We start from the raw sequence: 25,078 nt of genomic DNA, 5'->3' as shown, positions 1-25,078 counted from the left end.
TCCGAGGTAAAAATTAAAGATGGCCGTGTGTTTTATTCAAATGCATCACCATCTTTAATCTAGTTTGAATCTTTTGCAACTTGGCTGATTTGCAGGCAGACAGCAGAGCCCAACAGGGTCAGGGCCCATCGTGATTTTTCCCAATATCCCAATTTCCCGGTGGACCAACGCGACCCTGCAAATACCTGACTAGTGAATGGATTCCAGTATATGTGAACTCTCACTTCAGCATTGGATTTTGTTTTTTTGTGTGTGTATTATAAATAAAGTCATTGAGAAATTCAGACTTTTTATATCTTTTAATAATTAACACTGCACACTGCGTCTCCCAGATCCCACCAAGAGATCTTCACTTGGCTACTACAGGATAAAGGCAGTTGGCATGGAGTCGGTGGGAAAAAGCTGAAGAAGGGAGACAGAAGGTACATTCATACACAGGGTGCTCTAATATCTCCCCCCCCCAAAAAAAAATGCATACCTTGACACCCCTGTTACTCTTGGGGTTCCCATAGAACAAAGTATTTCTACCTCAAAAGAGGTAGAAATACTAGAATAAAGACCTAAAGCCAGGTGTCCTATAGCCCTGTATCACATTATTCCAAAGAATAACTCAATAATACAATTCACCTTGAATGTGTGGGTATTTTACTGACTAATACTTTGAATTAAATGATAGAGTTGAGGGAAATCTTGTGCTGAAACAGGGCCTTCCCCAAACGGCTACTACAAAGTAGGAGGCACAGAATTGTCAAGAATATAATCACTGTAAGGCTTGATTTCAATGGAACCAGGGCCCTAACCCAAACCATGAAAAACAGCTCAAAACCATTATTTCTCCTAAAATGTTACTGTTAGCATTGTGCATTCAGGCAGGTAGTGTTCTCCATCCCAGACTCATCTATCAAACTGCCAGACAGAGAACTGCAATACATCACTCCATAGAATGAGTTTGCAATGTCTCAACGTCCAATGGGTGGTGACCTTTATACCACTCCAGCTGACACTTGGCGTTGCACGTGGCAATGCTTGTGGTACAGCTGCTCACCCAGTAAAACCCAATGCTTAGAAGGAATAGTCTTGTCCTGATGTTGCTTCTGTAGACTGTCTGGAACATGGCAGTGAGTGTGTTCGAACTGGGGATATGTGATTTAAATAGAGTGCCTGGATACTATGGACAAAAATGTGTCTGTGTCCAGTGTTGCTAGAAGCAGTAAAACTGACTGTAAGTCAGTTGTCGGGGTCAGTGGTCCTGACAACTAGATAGCATTTTCATTTCAGGCTGGAAATAGGCATATAGGTAGGTTAGACCAGTAGAACAGGCCAGTCTACAACATACTAGAAAGGTATATGAAGATGAATGACCCCTTTACACCAGGGATCTTCAACCTCTTTTTACTTGTGAGCCACACTCAGATGTAAAAAGTGTTGGTGAGCCACACGAACATGAAAAAAGTTCCAAATAATGGCTGTGATTGGTTATTTGGTAGCCCCATGTGGACTGCTAGTCTGCCGTAGGCTCTGCTTGGAGTAAAACTGTGAAGGTGCCCACATCGCCAATCGAGCGGATCTTCTCCCGATATCCCCCACCTACGGGGGGGCGATATCAGGAGAATCAAGGCTAATTCGATCATTTGCCCTGGGGTGAATTATAACGATGGGCATGGGAAAAGTCGGTCTGGGGACCGCATCAACGAGCCGATGCGGTCCCCGATCCGACTAGATTTTTAAACCTGCCTGATCGAGATCTGGCCGATTTCAGGCCAGATATCGGTCGGGCAGGCCCGTCGGTAGTGCCCATACACGGGCCAATTAGCTGCCGAATCGGTCTAAGGGACCCATATCGGCAGCTAGAATCGGCCCGTGTATGAGGACCATGACTCTGGGCTTCCAAAGCTTGTATCCAAAAGATTTAAAAAATGGCAGCTACTTTTAGGCCACTGGGAGCAACATCAAAGGGGGGTGGTGAGCACCATGTTGCTCGCGAGCTACTAGTTGGGGATCACTGCCTTTCTAAAGCCATCTTTTATTAGAGCATAACAACAGAGAAAGCAGAGAAGGGTAAGTCATCTGATTGGTACTACAAACGGGACCTCCCACTTACCTCTTTAGGTGGAGAATTGCAAAAAGTCTCCGTGCACTGATCCATAGCGGCAGAACACATTTCAGGGCTTGCAAACCTTTTTGGCACTGGTCCGGCCTGCCTTTTGCACTGCTGCTCCTGAGAGAGTAATATGTAAGCCTTTTTTAGCTGCAGGGGAAATATTTGATGCACTTCTGGCTGAAGCATATTATGTATAAATACAGTAATATTACATTGTTTTGGCGTGGGTCACTCACCGTGTTGCTCGTATAGCTTTGCAGCCCGTAGAAACACCCGCAACAGGCAAGGCATCTTCTGCGCTGATGCTGAAAGGCTCCACTTGTGATGTGAGCATAGATTTCGGGCAGTGGGATTCCGGCATGGCAAGGCGCCCAATAACATAACAAGGAGGCCCTATTTTGTTTTCTTCATTTGACAGGTTAGTTTATGAACTCCTGTGTACGAGACCACCATGTTAGATCATTTTGGTGGTCCAATAAGTGGTATCACAAGGTATGAAACATGTTAATCTCTTTGGGAGTAATAGAGCTACAAACCACTTCATAATAAAATGCAGAAACCCTTACAAGCCTTCAGTTGTATAAACACTACAATGTACTAATTAGAAATAAATCTAATGCTGAAATGAGTCACGGTTGTACTCTGTTCAGCATCTCTCGGAACACATTTCTGTATAGTTCTATGTGCCGGAACGTTCACTTCAGCGCAGTATATTGTTTTTCTATAATGAAAGTATGTACATTAGACATTCAGGGTGGTATTATATTTATTTTTATATATATATATATACTTATTATACACAAGACTGAACGACAACTTTTTCAAGTACAGTTAGTCCCAACTCCCTGGAGAAAACAATTTGGTGCTCGTGGCACAGGGAGATGAGGGATCTTAAGCCACAGGGGGAGCTGATACTAACATGGTTTATGATGGTTGATGGTTTAAATGGAAATCATAAACAGCCCAACTTACCCTATTATTTATGCCATGTTCTAATTCTCCTAATAATATACTTTTTCTTTCTGACCCTACAGGACTTAACTACCTGAAACTCCCTACACTCCCATACTGAACTTTCCTACACTCCCATACTGAACTTCCCTACACTCCCATACTGAATTGCTCTACTCTCCTATACTGAACTTTTCTACACTCCCATATTACACTTCCCTACACTCCCATACTGAACTTTTCTACACTCCCATATTGAACTTTCCTACACTCCCAAACTGAATTGCCCTACTCTCCCATACTGAACTTCTCTACACTCCTATATTGAACTTTTCTACACTCCCATATTTAACTTTTCTACACTCCCATATTTAACTTTTCTACACTCCCATATTGAACTTCTCTACACTCCCAAACTGAATTTCCCTACACTCCCAAACTGAATTTCCCTACACTCCCATACTGAACTTCTCTACACTCCCATATTGAACTTCTCTACACTCCCATATTGAACTTTTCTACACTCCCATATAGAACTTTCCTACACTCTCATACTGAACTTTCCTACACTCCCATATAGAACTTCCCTACACTCCCATACTGAATTGCTCTACTCTCCTATACTGATCTTTTCTACACTCCCATATTACACTTCCCTACACTCCCATACTGAACTTTTCTACACTCCCATATTGAACTTTCCTACACTCCCATACTGAATTTCTCTACACTCCCAAACTGAACTTTTCTACACTCCCATACTGAACTTTTCTACACTCCCATATTGAACTTTTCTACACTCCCATATAGAACTTTTCTACACTCCCATATAGAACTTTCCTACACTCCCAAACTGAACTTTTCTACACTCCCAAATTGAACTTTTCTACACTCCCATATTGAACTTTCCTACACTCCCAAACTGAATTGCCCTACTCTCCCATACTGAACTTCTCTACACTCCCAAACTGAACTTCTCTACACTCCTATATTGAACTTTTCTACACTCCCATATTTAACTTTTCTACACTCCCATATTTAACTTTTCTACACTCCCATATTGAACTTCCCTACACTCCCAAACTGAATTTCCCTACACCCCCAAACTGAATTTCCCTACACTCCCATACAGAATTTCCCTACACTCCCATACTGAACTTCTCTACACTCCCATATTGAACTTTTCTACACTCCCATCTAGAACTTTCCTACACTCCCATACTGAACTTTCCTACACTCCCATATAGAACTTCCCTACACTCCCATACTGAATTGCTCTACTCTCCTATACTGATCTTTTCTACACTCCCATATTACACTTCCCTACACTCCCATACTGAACTTTTCTACACTCCCATATTGAACTTTCCTACACTCCCATACTGAATTTCTCTACACTCCCAAACTGAACTTTTCTACACTCCCATACTGAACTTTTCTACACTCCCATACTGAACTTTTCTACACTCCCATATTGAACTTTCCTACACTCCCAAACTGAATTGCCCTACTCTCCCATACTGAACTTCTCTACACTCCCAAACTGAACTTCTCTACACTCCTATATTGAACTTTTCTAAACTCCCATATTTAACTTTTCTACACTCCTATATTTAACTTTTCTACACTCCCATATTGAACTTTCCTCCACTCCCAAACTGAATTGCCCTACTCTCCCATACTGAACTTCTCTACACTCCCAAACTGAACTTCTCTACACTCCTATATTGAACTTTTCTACACTCCCATATTTAACTTTTCTACACTCCTATATTTAACTTTTCTACACTCCCATATTGAACTTTCCTCCACTCCCAAACTGAATTGCCCTACTCTCCCATACTGAACTTCTCTACACTCCCAAACTGAACTTTTCTACACTCCCATATAAAACTTCTCTACACTCCCATATAGAACTTCCCTACATTCCCATACTGAACTTCCCTACACTCCCATACTGAACTTCCCTACACCTCAATACTGAAGCTCCCTACTCTCCCATACTCATACATATTCATTGATGACTTCTAAGAAACACATGGCAACTTATCCACTCCCCTATATATAATGTGGGAGCATCTGACACTAGTGGGACTAATTTAGCAATTCCACCTCAGGTAACATCTATATCCATCCCATACTCTTTATGGGAAAAAAAAAGTCTGTAATGCACAAATGAATATATGCTACATCTCAATATCCAGTATATATCCTTAGATAATGGCAGATAATATTGTCCAATAACAATTTTAAGAATTATATTCACTCACTGCTTCTTTCTCTTCCTATACACCAGAAATCCAATGCGGGATGCCCAGTAAGATAGCTTAACTCTATTGCTTTCATCCCTAAGACACAGACTAATTAATCCCAAACTAGAGTTTTATTATTACAAAAATCACAGAAAGGAAGAGTTAAATATGTTTATTCCCTATTCAGTGAGCACAGGTTGGCCACTTGTGTGGTCTGCGTCGGTTATCAGCATAACCACTGTTCTTCCCCACGAAAGGTAAAGCAATTCCTATTGTGGTTTGTGGTGTGTCTGGAATCTTAAACCCCAAGTATCGCATCAAAACACTGTCAATATGTTCTGACAGTACAAGATAGTAACTTTAGAATGACATTTTCAACTGTAGTGATGAATGGAATTATCTGTATAATATCTATATAATCAGCTGTAAAACATATTAAACATATTTTATAGAAGTGAAAAGTTTCAGTTTCAAGCTGTGGATCTAATGACTATATTGTTGGGTTCTCTGGAGACGAATTTCCATGCTACTGAGACTGGAAAATTTTAATTATTGAAGTTGCTCTTTATACTGGGAACCAATGCAGTAGTTGAGCCCTTACTTATTGTACCATGGATGGTGCTCCAATGGGCTCTGGCCATGTGTTTGGGGGTCTTTGCCTGCGTCGGCAGTGGAACATCACTTCCAATGTAAGCCATGCACATTTTGACTAGTGATGAGCGAATTTTTTCGGCAGGCATGGATTCGCAGCGAATTTCCACATTTCGCCATCAGCGAATTGTTTCGCAAAACTTCTGTGAAAATTCGCCTAAAAAAAAAATCGTTGTGTGGAATTTTTTTTGTTGCGCCTCAAATTGGGCGCGGTCGTGTCAAAAAAGGGTGCAGTCATGCAAGAAAATGCGCGGTCACATTAAAAAAAGGCTTGGTCGTGTCAAAAAATGTGTGGGCGATAAAAAAATAGACCCGAACGACAAAAAAAATAGACGCAGGAGACAAAAAAAATAGACGCGGGCAACAAAAAAAAAATCACGAGGCAAATGCATTTCGCAAATTTTCTTGGGACAGATTCGCTCATCACTAATTTTGACATGAAAAACCCAACCAAAAACCCAACTCATGAAGCAATAATATCAGTTGTATATAGAGAACTTTACGGATCTTTTAGCTCTTCTTATTCTCGGGCTGTATCAGAACTCATGAAACAGAAGGAATTGTGGAAAGATCTGCCTGTCACCATCTTGGAAGCTCAGGAAGAAGACCCTGAGCCAGAGCACTTTTGAAACAGACGGTGCACTTGCCTGGTGGAAGAGTTAAGGTATTAGAGTAAGTGAGAATGTAAAGGCCCCTTTGAACTGGGTCAAGCAAGGACTCAGCTATTTGTCTCCTTTACCTCCCACAAGTGCCCTAGAGATTCAGTCATTCCTATTTCCAATTGCTAAGACAAGCCCAGACAGAGCATAAGGTGGATCCTCCAGAATGAGATGTCACCAATGTACTTGCTCAGACAGAGCATATGTGGCACCTACAGACTGAGATACCACAAATGTATAATGTGGCACCTAAAAATGAGATGCCACAAATGTACCCTACCGAGACAGAGCATAAAGTGGCACCTCCAAATGAGATTCCACAAATGTATCTTGACCAGACAGTGCGTAAGGTGGCACCTACAGACTGAGATGCCACAAATGTACCCTGCCCAGACAGAGCGTAAGGTGGCACCTCCAAATGAGATGCCACAAATGTACCCTGCCCAGATGAAAGTCACATTGCGTGGGAATACAGAGCTAGAAACCACCAGTCTTCCCTGCTGAAACACAAGGTAAGAAACGTGGCAGTGACATATTTAGTAAATGCAGGTGTACATGCCAGAAGGCAGAATGGTTGCAGGAAAAATGCTTGGCACAAAGGAGCTATTTACCTTCTCTATTAAATAATTACATTTGAAGGCGCTTAAACATTTTTCGTTTCTTTCATTATACTACTGCTACTTTTGAAGTCAGATGTCGCCCTTCATTTTGGAATCTGCCACTTGTACCATATGCCCAGAAAATGCTGTTTTTTATCTAATCTCACTTAAACCATTACCCAGTCATTTCAAACTATAACCGAACTGCACGAGATGGAAGTGATTTGTAATCTTTCATCTATTCTCCCCACCCACCTCACTTTTTCACTTCTGTTTTATGGCTGCTTATATTTTCCTGGCCTGGTATCACAGCATTACCCCTTCCAATGGCAGATGCCAAGTTTAAGCAACCGCCAGAGAACATTGCTGTGAGCTAAGGAAGGAGAACATGTTATCAGGGAGAAAAAAAAAGCCTACGGGAATATGGGCTTGATGGCAGTGGAGCAGATAGAAATCACTCTACATCCCTAATGCATTGTGTTATTTAATGTTTCATGGCTAGAGATAGCCAATGGGCTCCTATGCTCCAACATCTTCCAAAAACATCACCTAATACATGTTGACTCTAGAGATTGGCATGGATTTGCGGGGAATTTTCGTGTTTCGCGAAACGGATGGAAAAATTTGCGCGCATCCCAAAAATTGTCGCGGGCGTCAAAATAAATAGTCGCGGGCGTCAAAATAAATAGTAGCGCATCGAAATAAATAGCCACAAAATAAATAGTTGCGGCGTCAAAATAAATAGTTGTCGCGTCAAAAGAATAGCCATGGGCGTCAAAATAAATAGTCGCGGGCGTCAAAATAAATAGTAGCGCATCGGAAAAAATAGTCGCGCGTCGAAAGAATAGTTGTGGCGGCAAAAAATAGTTGCGGCATCAAAAAATAGTCGCGGCATCAAAAAATAGTCGCGGTGTCAAAATAAATGCAGCACTCAGGGAGGGCTTTGCCGAAAATAAATAGTCACGCGTCAAAAAATAGTTGCGGCATCAAAATAAATAGTCGCAACGTCAAAAGAATAGTCGCGGTGTCAAAAAATTAGTCGCGCATCAAAAGAATAGTCGTGGGTGACAAATTTTTTATTAGCGCAACATTTCTGCCGCTTCGCGAATTTTTTGCCGTTTCGAGAATCTTTTGAAAGATTCGCAAATTTTTCGGCAAAGCGAAACGGGACAGATTTGGTCATCACTAGTTGACTCCATTACTCAATAAGCCAAAAGAATTGCTCAAGGTGCCACTTACCAGGAGTTCTAATGTTCCAACACCGGCAGTAAAACACGATCTCCGCGTCCCATTTTGCGTCTGATCTCTTGCTATTATTTTAGAGAATTAAAGAATATCAAACCTGTGTGCAAAAAAATGAATATTTTTAAATGCAATGTATGGAACGTCTCAATGACTTGTTATCCTTATATTGTGCAATTGGGGTACAAAGGCAAAGTACTGGGCCCAGCTGTGTTGGACTAATTACAGCAATGCCCATCTCTGTAGTGTGGGAATATACATCTCATAAGGAATGTTTCCCACTCCCCATACAACAATGCCTAATTAGCTTTAAAACATGTGTATCCCTTCATGTATTTGCAAAAAAAGTATTTTTTTTTCTATTTTTAAAAGTAAAATCAACGTAATCCATTACATTTAGTATTTTCTCCCTGGTACTTGATTGAATGACATCATTAGGCAAACACGACTTCAAAGGCTTAAGGGCCACAGACTACCTCCTTGATTAAACAATACCGAACAGGCAAGGGGATTAGGGATTATTATAGGGTTATGTTTAATTTTAACAGTTTTAAAGGGAATGATGCACCTAAACCAGGCATTGCCTGTCACATTGGAATGTGCAACGCAGCTCCGGCGTCGCTCTACATAGGGGCACAGTCTGGAGGAACCTCTTCTGCCTTAGCAATGGGAGACACAACCCAACTCATCATTTGTAGCAGCAATTGCCAATCGTTGCACTGAAAAGTGCTGTACAGGCATGGGATCCCTTATCCGGAAACCTGTTATCCAGAAAGCTCCGAATTACAGAATTGACATCTCCCATAGACTCCATTAAAAGCAAATAATTCAATTTTTTAAAAATGATTCCCTTTTCTCTGTAATAATAAAACAGTACCTGTACTTGATCCCAACTAAGATATAATTACCCCTTATTGGGGGCAGAACAGCCCTATTGGGTTTATTTCATGGTTAAATGATTCCCTTTTCTCTGTAATAATAAAATAGTACCTGTACTTGATCCCAACTAAGATATAATTAACCCTTATTGGGGGCAGAACAGCCCTATTGGGTTTATTTAATGGTTAAATGATTCCCTTTTCTCTGTAATAATAAAACAGTACCTGTACTTGATCCCAACTAAGTTATAATTACCCCTTATTGGGGGCAGAACAGCCCTATTGGGTTTATTTCATGGTTAAATGATTCCCTTTTCTCTGTAATAATAAAACAGTACCTGTACTTGATCTCAACTAAGATATAATTACCCCTTATTGGGGGCAGAACAGCCCTATTGGGTTTATTTCATGGTTAAATGATTCCCTTTTCTCTGTAATAATAAAACAGTACCTGTACTTGATCCCAACTAAGATATAATTACCCCTTATTGGGGGCAGAACAGCCCTATTGGGTTTATTTAATGGTTAAATGATTCCCTTTTCTCTGTAATAATAAAACAGTACATGTACTTGATCCCAACTAAGATATAATTACCCCTTATTGGGGGCAGAACAGTCCTATTGGGTTTATTTCATGGTTAAATGATTCCCTTTTCTCTGTAATAATAAAACAGTACCTGTACTTGATCCCAACTAAGATATAATTACCCCTTATTGGGGCAGAACAATCCTATTGGGTTTATTTCATGGTTAAATGATGTTGAGCAGAGTTAAGTTCTGGAGATCCAAATTCCGGAAAGATCCCTTATCCGGAAAACCCCAGGTCCTGAGCATTCTGGATAATAGTTCCCATACCTGTATATCAAAACAAACCATAAGGGAAATGCAAAGAATGGGGTTTGAAAGCTGGGAAGATTCTAGACAGCTTTGCACCATGATTGTCCAGTTTTCTAGAACACTCTCAATCAATAAAGATGTAGCAAACTGTTCGCCGGCGAACTAATTCGCGCGAACATCGGGTGTTCGCGAACGTGGAAATTCGCGAACTTTTGGCGATGTTCGCCACTTTGGGTTCCCCGCGGGTTTTTTTGCGCCGTGTTTTTTCGCCTCGGTTTTTTCCGCTGCGTTTTTTCACCTTTGCGTATACATAGGAATAGCTTGCGTTTTTTTTTTGGCGTTATTTTTTGGCGTTTTTTTGGCTTTTTTTTTTTGCCTTTTTTTTTACAAAGTATTTTTCAGAGAAATTTTTGCCCTTGATCCCCCTCCTGCATGTCACTGTCCAGGTCGTGGCACCCTTTAAACAACTTTAAAATCAGTTTTCTGGCCAGAAATGGCTTTTCTAGGTTTTAAAGTTCGCCTTCCCATTGAAGTCTATGGGGTTCGCAAAGTTCGCAAATATTCGCGAGTTTTGCCGAAAGTCCGCGAACGGGTCCGCGAACATTTTTGGCGATGTTCGTTACATCCCTATCAATCGAATCTGAAGCCATAAGTAGTATGGTATGAAACTTTTAGGTAGAGCAGTAGAATGGGATGTCATGGACATAATTCATAGCTACTTTCTGCCGCTCAATTAAATCTGCATCTACCACTAACCCATACAAGGGATGAGGGATCTCCAAACTTTTTTTTACTTGTGAGCCACACTCAATGTAAAAAGTGTAGCCACACAGTCATGAAAAAGTTCTTTGGGGTTGCCAAATAAGGGCTGTGATTGGCTATTTGGTAGCCCCATGTGGCCTTGCAGGAGGCTCTGCTTGGATTAAAACTGTGTCTCTGGGCTTCCAAAACTTGCCCCCAAGTCAGGAATTCAAAAATAACTCCCTGGTTTGGGGGCACTGAGAGCAACATCCAAGGGGTTGGGGAGCAACATGTTGCAAGGTTCAGCTGACACAGGGATTTTGAGAATGATTGTGGGGCGAGGCACCATTATTTTTGGCCCTTTCCCCTACTCTACAGAAATAAAAACATTTCCACTTCTATTTCTCCTGGTTCTACAAGTTAGAAATACAGGCATAAATATAGAGTAAACTGTTAAACAGGATTTGCCAGGTTTCTATAAAGCCCAGTGTATATTACTGTATCAATGCATTCTCCCGTTTGGTTCAGGTTTGCATGGATCATTAAGGGTGTAAAGGGGTATTTTAAACGACAATAAGCAAGTGGTGGTAAAATGCTAATTATAGTTTCTATGGGTTACTGGATTGGATTCATTTCCCAGCATATTATTACATTAGATCAGTGTTGTCGGACTTATTACATGGAGCGGGCCAATTATTTCTCATATAACATGTTCAAGGGCTGGATTCAATTAAAATGATGATGTCATACAGTGAAGTCTATGGAGTCTGTACGCAGACTGGGGGGGCCATAAAAATCCTTTGGGGGGGCCACATCAGCCCACAGGCCTCCAGTTGGGCTGCACTGCATTAGACAGATATGGTTTGGTCCATCTGAAGTGCGGGGTATTGTAAGTTAATCTTACAGTAAATGTAAAAATAAACATGCAACTGATATAAATGGGAAAGAAGTACAGGGTAAGTCATTTGGAAAACCTTTGTTTTTATGACTAAGTTCTGTATCTGAACTCCCCTCCACAGATATTGTTTTTTGGAAAACTGGGCAGGTTTCTTGACATGGTGATCGTCCAATCGCCGATCGTCATATCATAGCCCCGCCTCTGTGGAGTCACTGTCCCACCCATGTGATGTCACTGCCCTGCCCAGTGATCTTACGACCCACCTCCCTGGCTGAAGTTAGCAGCCTCTAAAGGTGGCAACCCTACTGCCACTTATGTTTTTCAAAGGTTAATAGTAAGGCTGTAGGATCACCTTAATCACTTGGAATTCCTTCTCCTCCTCCAACCCACTTGGCCCCTCCCATATAAATCAACTTTGGCTTTTGGCTTACTGAGCATGCTCAGTTCTTCTCAACGTAGGTTACCAAACACACCATCCCCAGTCTAGCAGCCAATGAATAGATGGCATTGCTGGTTTTCATAAAAACTGATCTAGCTGTGTTGGAGAAGCATGGGGGAAGAAATACAGATACATAGATACATGGTAGAGAAAAGTAGGGTTTATATGTCCTTTAAAACAAAGAATGTCTAATTGGAGAAGTGCTCAGTGGCACTATTCTGTTGCAGTCTAAAGATGAAGATACACTGAGCTACTAGTAGCAGCTACTTTTTCACGGCTACTAAACTTCAGAAAATCCCCTGCCATAGACAATACTGAGAATTGCCTCTGCTAAAACACACGTAGGGACAATTATCAGTAAATGATCAGCATTGTCTATTTTAGTAGCCACGACAAGTAGCTGCTACTAGAAGCTCTGTGTGACTTCACCCTGAGGAGGAGATTTAATGCCTGACATTGCTGGGGAGAAATGGTAATATAAGGTCAGTGCAAGCCAAAAATATTACTGTGAATCTCTACAGCCTATTGCACTACTTCCACTTTAAAAGAAAAAAAAAACAGCTTTAGTCAAGAGCACATATTTCAACTTCTCCGCACAGTACCAACCCATATGTATTTCGCTTTTTATTTCAAAGCTATAAAAGCAAATAGAAGAATAAAATGATTTTTGTTAACATTTGCCTAAAATGCTTATATTTTTATTGAAAAAGTATCCAATCTGTAAAACATCAAGGGCCACGAGAAATGGACGTGCAAACGTTACAAGGCTGAGCAGTGATTCTCCAGTAAGGAACAGAGGTGCCGAGACCCCACTCTCTGCCTGCTATCTGCCTGCTTGCTCTCCGAGAGAGGGCACCGGCTAACGTATTTCCCCTGTTAGCCTGAATTACAGCTGTTTATCTTGCAGCTTTCTTTAAGATTAATTAAATGCAAATGTAACTCTGTGGATCCTGGGAATACCTGCCAGACCCCTTATTAATACCTTCACTTAAAAACCTCGGTGCCAGGGAGTCATTAATTTGCAAAATAGATAGAGGGAGAAAGTGCTAGAGCAGCCCTTTGCCTGCAAACAAGTCATGGCTGGCTGCCCAATTAGCCCAGTAGCACTCTGATCCTCCTTTCAGGCCCTGTGGCCCTTTGAGGACACAATAAGGCTCGGATGATAACCTGGCAACCTAGGTAGAAACCCAGCCAAGTGTGAACGTTTGAAGCTTCAGCTTGGCTGCCATCGCGTCGGCGAAAAGAAAGAATTCAGGCACCATGTCATCCAGTACAAAGGATAAAAACAGATCCAACCGGAAATTCAATGTGGCACTACATATGGGATACATGAGTGCGGTTATACAACAGGCCACATATTTTTTTTTTCTTCTTTCGAGCAGTCTCCTGCATGTGATTCCGAGGACATGTGTAACCGTCTCAAAGAATCTGTATTTAATTTGAGTGAGGGTGGTGGCAGGGACTGGAGTTTTGAAGCCGCCACAGGTTTGTGGCAGATGGCTTTGTGTCAGCTATGACAAGCAGCCAGGCTCGGCTTCCTCTGCAGATTTTCTTTTTCTCTCTGATCAGGTAAATATGGGCACGCTCTGGAAAGTTCTACAAATTCTGCCTTAGGCTGCAAGTTTTGTGACTTAGCCCCATCTGTCACAGATCTTCCCTTGGTTCGGCGGCGAGCAAAGACCTGAATTCACCACGTAGCGCTGCCCAAGAAAAGCGTGCCGTATCCCCCTGCAAAAAAGGAAGAAGAGAGAAACATTAACTGTTACACGCCATTGGGATGCAACATAGTGAGCACAGCAATGACTGCTCCTTTGTGACATTTAATAAGGTCGAGAGAGACTGGCCCATCTCTAGCAAAGGGGGATTATTCTAAGAAAACGGTGGCCCCAAACTAAACCAAAAAGGTTCATGTGGCACAGGTTACAGAAAACCCATTGAGTGTTGTCCAACTGGTGACGTCTCAGCTGAACTACATTTCTTTTTAGGTGGCATGCTGAGGATTGTAGTTTCACCTAAGGATAGAGATAACCTCGCACTAAAGCTAACTTAATGGGTGCACTTGAATGTATTTGAAAGGTAAGACGACAAGCACACACCTAATCAAGGCACACCATCTAAGAAATATTAAAATTAATTTTATTTCAGGGATTGTAGTTTAACTATAACTGGAGGGGCTACAGCAGGAGTCCCCAACCACCAGTCCGCGGACCAGTGCCGAGCGCGTATAAAAGCGATGCGCCTATAAAGACATGGGGGTTTAGAGGCGCCGATCAATGCTCCACACATATAGAGGCTCATAGGAAAGCACCGTACATATAAAGACATAGTTGAATGCGCCCCACGTATAAAGGCGTGAATGAACGCACGCCGCGTGCCCCCCCCCCCCCGATCCGTGGAAAAATGTATGTGCTTGCCACCAGTCCTTGGCACAAAAAAGGTTGGGGACCGCTGGGCTACAGGATAGATAGTAATGTTGTAATAAAATATCATTTTCTACTTTTAGAAAGGGCAAGCTCTAGCAAAAGGCCTCTCCGTCTCTCTCTCTGAGGGCTGGGGCCCTGGCCACATGATCTGCTGGTCCTTGCCTTAACACTGGCCCTCACAATTAACCCTTTGGGCTTTAGGGGGGCTCCAAAGCAGCGTGGAGCCCTGGCTAACACTGAGCCAGTAATTGCATACTTTGTTATTATAATGCTGACAAGGAAATGAGAGCAATTTACTGATCCAAGGTCGAGGACTTTTCACGCTCTTTCAGCTAAAAGTACATACACATCTATTCTTATAAATATATATCGGATATATGCTAACCTACTATCCGATCCTATGAGGGTACTAAATAAATACACAGTTGGTCATTCTTGCCTTTGCTATTTTGTAATAATAAAACAATGCCTTGTAAGTGATGAACTAACCCCGTATATATCCATATAAACAATTACTGTATATTAGGCTTTGCATGTGTTAAAATGTCTTCTAGTAGATTTAAAAAGGTGGTCCCAATTATTTAAAAAAAAAACCATAGTCAGAAAATCCAGGTCCAAAGAATTCTGGATAAGAGATCCACAGACAGTAATGTATACTACTATACTGCTTATCCTTATAAACTGTGCATAGTGGTATCATCACGTATCATCTGTGGTAGCAATATCTCCCTCTGGGCAATGCAGATGTTCCTCCTGCAGGTCAGGCTATTGGAAAATGGAATCTATATGGAGCTGTGGCCCCTTCATAATATCACCATAATATATATAATATCAGCCTAACTGCACTATATTGCCGGGTGCTGAGAAGGTTAGATCTCAATGTATTTGCTAGTTTTAGGCCTATGGCACTTGGAGGGTTCTGACTACCACAGAACCAATGAAAATTATAACTGCCTAGTACAGCTACCACAGCAATATTAATAGGACCCCATTGGTCCAGGATAGTGCTGGGTGTTCCTTACCAGAAGTGGAATGTGGCATAAAACCTCTGTACCACCCCATCCAAGTGCGCAGAGGCCTCACCAGAAGTGCTGCCAAAAAAGTATGGTGTCCTACCAACCTACCACCTTAAGTGTAGCAAGAAGTAACATACGTTAGTCTCTATTTTTCTGTCTGGCACAAAATATGCCAAAAATATCATAATTGGGCATACTGCCAGTCACATGGTGCAAACAGCACTTTAATGCCAAATGCAAATATCAAACTTGTAGCCATGAAATATGGGCTTACGTTTCTGTAAAGCGAGTTGACTTTAGAATGGATTAGGGATGTGTGGATGAGCGGTAAGACCAAAATATGACAATATTGAAATCCAATTGTTCGAATTTGGGAGTTCTGTGGGTGGACTGCCAAGACACTGGGGTTGGACAGGGAGATGCAAGGACACAAAACCATAAGTTCTGCATAAAGACCTTTGCATGTCACCGTTCCACCATGTCCCATAGTGCCTCTTCTAGAAGAGCAAAGCAATGCCCTTATTATTATTATTTATATAGCGCCATCAAATTACGCAGCGCTTTACAGAATAGAGAGGTACAAAAGACATAGCAGTTAACATGTACATATAAACAATTCACAAAAATGGTTTGCAGTTACATTGGATGAGGATCTGAGACACTAGGGGGAGGGCCCTGCTCGCAAGAGCTTACATTCTAAAAGGGAGGGGTGAGACATAAGGTCAGGGTAACTATCATGGTGTTGGAGTTCATGTAGATGAGTATAGTGACAGTAAGTGCGGAGTGAGAGGGTAAAACCAGTGGTTGGTGAATGTTTGGGGGGTTTAGGTTATAGGCTTGAGTGAAAAGGTGAGTTTTAAGAGACCGTCTAAAGGCTTGGAGAGTCTGGCAGTGCCTAATGGGATGGGGAAGGGTGTTCCAGAGGATGGGTGCAGCGCGTGAGAAGTCCTAGATAGAAGAAATATCATTTATATTCACAATATTCTGTACGACTGATGGAGAAACTCCTCCTCCCTTTCGGAGTTATGGAAATTTAAACAAAACATTTACAAATAGTGGGTACATTTTTGTTTAAAATTATTCACCACTTAATGATAATCAGTGGAAAATATCCTCAGAGCAGCTCCTGTGTGAGCCTCTGGACACCATCTCTACAGGAAAGTCCCCAGAAGAGACAATTAATTCATTTATGTTTTCTAAGCTATTTCTAGGACTTTGGAAATGCTAAGGGATCCCCAACCTTTCTTACTCGGGAGCCACAGTCAAATGTAAAAAGACTTGGGGAGCAACACAAGCACCATAATAGGGGGCCAAATAAGGGCTGTGATTGGCTATTAGGGGCCTCTATGCACCCTATCAGCTTACAGGGGGCTTTATTTGGTAGGAAATCTTGTTTTTATTCAACCAAAACTTGCCCCCATGTCAGGAATTCAAAAATAACTCCCTGGTTTGGGGGCACTGAGAGCAACATCCAAGGGGTTGGGGAGCAACATGTTGCCCCTGAGCCACTGGTTGGGGATCACTGACTTAGAATGACTGCCACATAGAGTTATTGATTGTGGGACAATGGGACTATCTCCCATATATATATATCAGCAAATATTGCCTTTTTAAATCTTTTCCCTTGAGCCGCCATTTAGTGATGGGCTGTGTGCCCCCTCAGAGATCAGCTGACAGGAAGTGATGCAGCTCTAACTGTAACAGGAAGTAGTTAGGGAGTAAAAGGCAGAACTCTGTCCATTCATTGGCTGATGTGGCCTAGCATGTATGTGTGTCCTTGGCTTGTTTGTGTGCCCCGTGAATGGTATGATCCCAGGGGGCGGCCCTTAATTCTTTAAATGGCAATTTTCTATTGAGGATTACCCAACAGCACATACTACCAAAAAAGTATATTTTTATGAAAATGATTTATTTATATGAAGCAGGGCTTTACGTAGGAGCTGTTTTCTGCAGTATGTTTTTACAGAGACCTATATTGTTAGGGGGTACAGTTTTCCTTGAACTTAAAGCAAATTCTTGATTCTTTTATACTCTGCCTCACCTTTTGGGGGACAGGGGGAACACACTCCATGCAATTTGCACAGAAAGTAGATTACAAATGTATTGAGACAAAAATCCACTTTTTGATTTATCTGACCCGTATATGTCTACAGGGCATAATTTGTATATTTAAATAAAATTTCACGTTATCTCCAATGGGCGAAACTCAAACCTTAATATATGTAATTGTACCTAAATCATACAAGCTAGGTCACCTTCTTTATCACAGGTGCTGTATAAATAATACAGCAGGTGGCAGGGAAGGAATCTGTGTAAACAAATTAAATATGAGACAATTCAATTATTTATAAGAAAGCAGAACAAATGCTTAAAGAAGTTTGCCTTTCTTTTCCCATTTACTTTCTCTTCCCCGAGACGGCCCAGTGTTGGTTTATCATCTTAACCATTCTTAACCAATAAGCTCATCTGCTGGAAAGTATGCCATGCTTGCAATGATTCTATTTCTCCAAATAATCACTGCTTCCCTGTTTACAACTGAAAGGTCTCTCTTACATGCTGCTTCCTATTCCCTATGTCATAAATTATAAATGCTTGTGTTCTTTTCGCTCACCAAATGTGAATCCATCTGCCACCCTATTTATCCGATCTCCTCCTTTTGGTATCTAAGTTTCTCTTTTGTAAACATTACTCCTTCCCCTGCCACGGTGTTCCGCCCTAAAGAGAGTAGACAGGCTGCTATGAAACCTCTTTGTCTCGCGGAGAAACATTAGCGAAGTATCAAAATTCTACATCCAACAAAAACATTACGTGGGGATTTGTGCTTGGGGTGATGCCATGAAATATTATTAACAATAAAAAAGGGCAGAGCTCAAATAGTCCAGAAACGACAGAGCTAAGGCTTTCCAGTCCTACAGAATGATTGACTAGTGCTTGCAGTTCAGCTTTACCCATTTTCTAATACACGTTTGCAGTTACCAGTAAGTGAAGCTGTAAAATTCTAAAGACGACAGACAATCTGGCCTATTTCCCAACACTGGGCACATTGGCACCCAGGCAGTAACCCATGGAAAACAATTACAATTTTGCCTTAACTGTTCTACGTGAAGCTGTATAAACAAAGCTAATCATGGTGCAAATTTGCCCAGTTTTTGGTAAATGAACCCCAGTATTAAGGGTGCCATATATGGGGATTTAAACTATTGACCGTTTTGGCAGCTTATCTAGCCGCGTATGGAATATGAATGCACAAAATCCACTATTTCTGGATTCGGCTGAACCCCAAATCCTTTGTAAAAGAATCGGCCGAGTTCCAAACCAAATCTGATTAATAACTTGCATATGGCAATTATGCTAACAAAGGGGTTAACAAAAGCTTTCGTGTTTATATGATGACAATTTATGTGATTTTAAGAATTTGTATTCAGTTTGGCCAGGCATTTGGATATGCCCAAATCCGAATCCTGTCGAAAAAGGCCGAAACTTGGTCAGATCCCAAACCGAATCATGGATTCATTGCTACATTAGTGGTATGGGGCCCTCTAATAATCCTACCCGAGCAATATCTGGCCAGGTTTGATTATCCCATCGGATCGAGGACTGTCGCATCTGCGCATTGATGCAGGCCTCACCCTGACGACCTTTATCCGACAAACAAATGGACCTTATACTGTATAGCCAGCTTTATTTGTAAGATGTGATATAGTGCTCTGTATTAGTAACATAGTAAGTTAGCTTGAAAAAAGACATATGTCCATCAAGTTCAACCATAATGCCTATATATAACCTGCCTAACTGCTAGTTGATCCAGAGGAAGGCAAAAAAAACCCATCTGAAGCCTATCTAATTTGCTGCAGAGGGGGGAAAAAATCCTTCCTGACTCCAACATGGCAATTGGGTCGATCACAGTATTGCTTTAATACTTTGCAGGCAAATGCTGTGCCCACTTTAGCATAAAGGGTCCACAGTGCTGTAGGGAACCCTATAATTTCTGCTTTCTTGGAACTGGGAGGATCTACAGGGTTCTGAATCTGAATGTTCCTTGCTATGGTTCTGTGATGCCACATGTGTCTCCTTCTAGCAAATCTTAACTACCGCTATATACCCTTCCTGCAGAGGTCACTGCTCAATATGTCTATATAAAACCTATAAGGTTGGACCTAATCTGCTGCTAACCATCTCTTATACTGACAAGGCTAAGCTCTCTAAAGGGCTAAACATGTTACAATTACGATCTTTCCTGTGACCACTCTCTCGGACCCACCACTAACATTCAGGGTAGACTTGTCAGATATAGGAACAATAGGAATTCTACCCCTATATGACGATTCAGCCCTAAATGGTTGCCTCTGCTCGGGTGCCTTCAACCGTGCCCAATCAAAATTTATTGTCCTGCCTGATCAACGAGACGACCGATATCGGTCCCTTGTCAATCCACCATACACGCACCCAATATCGTACAAAACGTCGTACATCGGTGTGTGTATGGCCAGCTTTAGGCTTTGCACCCAAGTGATCTTGTATTGTATGGCCAGATTTATTTGTTAGATGTGATATAGTGCTCTGTATTGCTTTAATACTTTGGTCGCTGGAAAGATTAATACCACTGGTTGCAGGAAAGATCGCTCGGACCCACCACTAACATTCAGGGCAGAATTGTCAGATATAGGAACAATAGGAATTCTACCCCTATATGACGATTCAGCCCTAAATGTTTGCCTTTGCTCGGGCAACAGCGCCCAATCAAAATTTATTGTCCTGCCTGATTGGCGAGACAACCAATATCCAAGGCTTTTGCAATATCGGTCACCTTGTCAATCCACCATACACTCACCCAATATCGTACGAAACCTTGTACCTCAGTGTGAGTATGGCCAGCTTTAGGCTTTGAACCCAAGTAATGTTTGTTCATGCTGCGGCCAAATCATAACAAAACCTTCCATGTTTCCATCCTTGTCCTAGGATAAAAAAATTAAACTGCAAAGTAGGCTATACATGGTCTAACAAAAACATACGCCAAATGATTGGGTAACATGGGACATATGTGGCCAATCTTTGTGAGCTGGCAATGGGACTGATTGAGATGCACAAGTCTATATTACTCCAGGTAGGCTGATAAAAATATATATTTGTGCCATCTGCAGTCAAAGAAATTTTCTGAAAGGCCAATTCTGAAGAGATAAACAAAAAAAAGTCAAAATTGTATCAAAATTGGACAAAATGGCTATTCAGCGTGGGGTTGGTGCAAATTGCAATTTCCATTTTCCAAACCTGGCATTGCTTAAATGTTTTTTCAATCAAGTGTTCATAATATAGTAAAAATAACAATCAAGCCCATAAGTTGGGTCTAATAAGCAATAATCACTTTTAGTTTTGAAATGTATTATCTAGAATAGAGGCACGAGACGATCTTCTATCTATGGAAAGAATGTCCCCTAAAGTGATAATTATTTGATGATAATAACAGTGCTACAGTGTGCATAATTACAACAAACCCAGAATCCAAAAAAAATATCATTGGAATTAGACAACAGAAGGTTTATAACTACTATTTCAGACAATCTGTTGTAAGACAAGGCACAACTGCCCTCCTCCTGAGAGCTGTAAACTTTTCTAGGCAAAACCAATTTGTGTTGGGCTTAATAGAACCTATTAAATATTTGCTGGGGGGCAAGCTGTGTGCTTAAAGGGGTGACATTTTGTTTATGTGTATAGAAATAAAATATTAGCCTCTATTGAAACATACATCCATACATGCACGTGTAGAATTTTAACCCTCGTTAAGATTACCTGAATCTCGAAGGGAATAGAAACCTGTATATTATAGGTGGTGGCACTCTAACTGGCACACGTCCAGAATATAAAAGAAATATAGTTCTTTATATAAGGTTTTCCCACCCTGGTTTGTAAGCAATTCAAAATCTATGTTGAACTTCAAAAAGATTATAGTTTTAGAGTAAATGATAAAACTATCAATATCATTGCAAAACCTTAAACAGAAACCCAGATAAAGTCCAATCTGCACAGGACTAAATATACGTCAGATTCTTGTAAAGGTTACATTAGACTTCTGGCCATACCCAACAGATGGACACCTCAGTGAAGCTCTCTGTCAATAACTGATGGCTCTCCCTCCCCGATAGCAGCTGCTGGGGATGCAACAAATTGACCCTTGGGGGCATTAAACTTTTAGCGAGTGGGCCACTGTGTAACAATCCAGCTTTGTGCAGAACCTGGAGTGGAACATCTCAATTCGTTGATTAAGGACAATCAAGCAATTCCCAATTCTACGCATCACTGAATGGAGGGATTATCAGGAGGTGAATGAGGTAGAGGGAAAGGATGCTTTGTGATACAGGGTCCCCACAGCAGGTAGTTGAGGTTCACCACTGGACCACAAAGGCAACTAAATGTTAATCAATGTTAAAGTTGAGCATCTTCCATTACCAAGCCATGACTGTATCTGGCCTTCTGTGCAGACAACAATCTGGTAAACAGGGGGTATTCACCCGCATGCAAGTGATTTGTATCACAATTTATTTTATGGGTTGCATTCATCAATAATTTAATGATCCTAAGGATATATTCATGCATAAGAACAATTATGAATAAAGCTATTTCTTAAACCACCTTCACCCGTGTCTGGAGTGCGTACCCATCGAGAAATTGTGCTTGTGACTGCTGGGTCTCCCTTTGCTACGGGTCTGGGGCGCTGCACCCAGACGACTGGATCAGTGGGATGAGTGTCCATGAAAAACTGTGATTTATGTGATAATTTAATGAAGAAATAGTCGTGAAAATAATTTTCCCTGGGTGAAGGATCCGGGGCACGGCACCCGGACCAACTTTGTGAAGGGGTGAGCGAATGCTAATTGAGACAGGCTGTTTCAAATTTTAAATTAGACTTGATGTGCTGAGTGGCTTATAGCAAGTTTTGGTGTTGTTGTATTTAATTATGACATGTGTGGAGCCAAGTCATGGCTCGAAACATGTCTCCGACCTACCTCTGTGATATTTTTCAAGTTATGGTCTAATTTAACACCACAGGCAGAGGTGTACACAAGGGTTAGGCAGCTAAACCTCTGAATAAGGACTTAAACTACATACTTCAAAGTTATACACATACATAACACATACATAACACATATATAACACATACAGCTGCTACCTCTCCAGGTTTTTTCCGTACTCTAGGCCTTGTTGTTGCTGAGGGGCACTGCCACTCACAAAGCCATGACAACATGGATCAAGCCAACAGGAAGAGACTAAACATGCAATAGCCATAAGATAAATACACATCTTTCAATTGTAGGTCTCTTAAACTACATTGGTTTTGAGGGTTCTGCATTAAATCCACAGTTTGTGCTGACTGGCCATAGAAAGAATGAATCACTTGCAAGCAATTCATTACTATAAACACTTAGACACAAGGTTATGTAATAAGACCCTCTTGATGTCTATGCAAGGCATGGTTTGCAGCTAGAAAACTCAGTGTGGTACTGTAAAGAGGCAAGCATATTGTAACCATTAGTCTACACACTAGAGCAAAGGCAAGTGACACCACAAAGCTTCAGAGGAAATGAAAAAGCTTGAAGGCATTAAATCCTCAACTCCAAGATTCACCAATTTAGGAAGACAACTCTTCCCTGTGATGTCTTTTGTTCTTGAATTTCAGTACCTTTTTTTTCTAAAGCTGATTAAAATGTCACAAACAAGGTCTCATCAAAGGACAGGTCAAGGGACCCTCCCTAAATGTCACCAATGTTACCCAATATTATTAGGGATAATTGGTAAGGAATGCCCAGTCCTGTAAGCTATATAGTAACTGGTTTTAATTTTGAGTAGACCCTCTCTTTCATCCTTTCCTGCTGCCCCATCCATCAAAGGTTCAATCATTGTCATCTCCCTCCAGGTAAGACATCTCCCTATCCATTGTGGCAGGCCATAGCCAAACTGTGGGACAGCCCCAAACAGGCCCAAAGCAATGGCTATGGGGTCCAGCCTAAAGGCCAGTTACTGTCCAGTTGGCAAGAATGGCTGTTTGTTTTTTTCTAGATACTTTTGGATGCCTAATTTTGAGGTCAGTAAGTGTATAGACTCTGATTTACTCTTTTTTAGATGTTTGGAATTATGTCATATACAGCAATGTTCTTGTTTACCTGCCATCTTGATCCCCTTGATCTTGCTTTGAGTCAAGGAAGGACAATGGATCATTGGATTTCTTGAACAGTCCTCATTTCTTTGTGTCTCCATGTCAAGCCAAATATAGACCCTACTGATCTAGGCCAGTACTGTCCAACTTACCACATGGTGGGCCAATGAATTCCCATACAGCATGTGTGAGGGCCGGGTTATATTAACAAGATGATGCCATACAATGAAGTCTGTGGAGCCCCAGAGAAAACTGGGGGCCATAAGAATTATTTGGAGGGTCACAACCTGCCATTGGGCCTCCAGTTGGACAGCCCTGATCTAGGCCACTAGGAACAGTCAGAGAAACATGGTGGCAGCGAAAACAGGGAATGGCATGATGTGCATCTCAGCATCTAAATTACTTTCATCTAAGTAGTTTGGCTCTTAGGTTTTTCCACTTCTCTCATGTTGTCACTCAAAGGCACAAAGGCGCCATATTGTTTTGCCTTAGCAGAAGCATTCTACTGTAGTATCTGTTAGTCATAAAAAGACTTCAATAAAGTAGAATGGTAGCTCCAACTGAAGCATTCTGGCTAATTTACAGGGACTTTTTTCTGTACCTTTATGATTTATTATTTATTTAAGGGGAAAATAACTAAAATAACCATGACCCTCCACAGACACCCACCCTCGTATGCTGATTTTTAGACCCGGTGATATCCTACCACCTCTTGGTTCCCTTGTGAAGTAGTGGAACGCATCGATTACAAGTAACATTCTCAAGGCACCCTCTCCATCAAGGCCTAAGGGGTTCTACACATCATAAAGCTGACAGCCTTCTGGGCGGGCTCTCGTACTTTCTTCATTACAGGTTAAAAGCCTGCGTTCAATTCTACTGACTCGCAATGTAATGCAGAGCACTGGAACTGTGCAGTCAGCACTTTAAACTATTATGAGCTACCTTCTGAACCATCGCCAAGTTAATAGACAATGAAAGATAATGAGCTTGAAATTGGGTGTTAAATTGCATTTTTGGTTTCTGTCTCTGTTTTTTTTCCCTATGGTTTAACTGTTTCATGCTGGCATAGAATTCTACATTACACTGCTCATGCATCACTGCAACATCTGGATGCTGAAGGGAAAACCAAGCTTTGCATTCTAGTCCCCCCCCCCCATATACAGGCTCCTCTGGGGGTGATGGGGTTAAACCCAATGAGAGATAATTGCATGCTGTCATCTGTAAATGAATGGCTGAATTGCA

General features: G+C 41.4%; 1 protein-coding gene and 1 long non-coding RNA gene across 5 annotated transcripts in view; both read right to left on the bottom strand.

The window, feature by feature from the left end:
- Nucleotides 1-2,136: 2,136 nt before the first annotated feature.
- LOC116407718 lies at nt 2,137-8,551 on the bottom strand. The gene is made up of 3 exons (XR_004220521.1): nt 8,453-8,551; nt 2,338-2,535; nt 2,137-2,218 (listed from the first exon to the last, which is right to left on the bottom strand). It is a non-coding gene; the product is annotated as an uncharacterized LOC116407718 (long non-coding RNA).
- Nucleotides 8,552-12,857: 4,306 nt separating this feature from the next.
- gtdc1 (glycosyltransferase like domain containing 1) overlaps nt 12,858-25,078 on the bottom strand; it is a 143,721-nt gene continuing 131,500 nt past the window's right edge. For 3 of the 4 annotated variants that reach the window (XM_012970328.3, XM_012970329.3, XM_018097090.2), the window contains one exon: nt 12,858-13,976. In XM_012970328.3, coding sequence (XP_012825782.2) covers nt 13,893-13,976 — 84 coding nt within the window. In that variant the 3' untranslated portion in view covers nt 12,858-13,892. The remainder of the gene's footprint in view (nt 13,977-25,078) is intronic. The other variant, NM_001007983.2, reaches the window with a different exon arrangement.

Source organism: Xenopus tropicalis, chromosome 9 (genome assembly GCF_000004195.4).
Source record: "Xenopus tropicalis strain Nigerian chromosome 9, UCB_Xtro_10.0, whole genome shotgun sequence".
NCBI classification, from domain to species: domain Eukaryota; kingdom Metazoa; phylum Chordata; class Amphibia; order Anura; family Pipidae; genus Xenopus; species Xenopus tropicalis.
The sequence above is the reverse complement of the archived record's forward strand: the minus strand, read 5'-3'. Positions and strand labels throughout refer to the sequence as shown.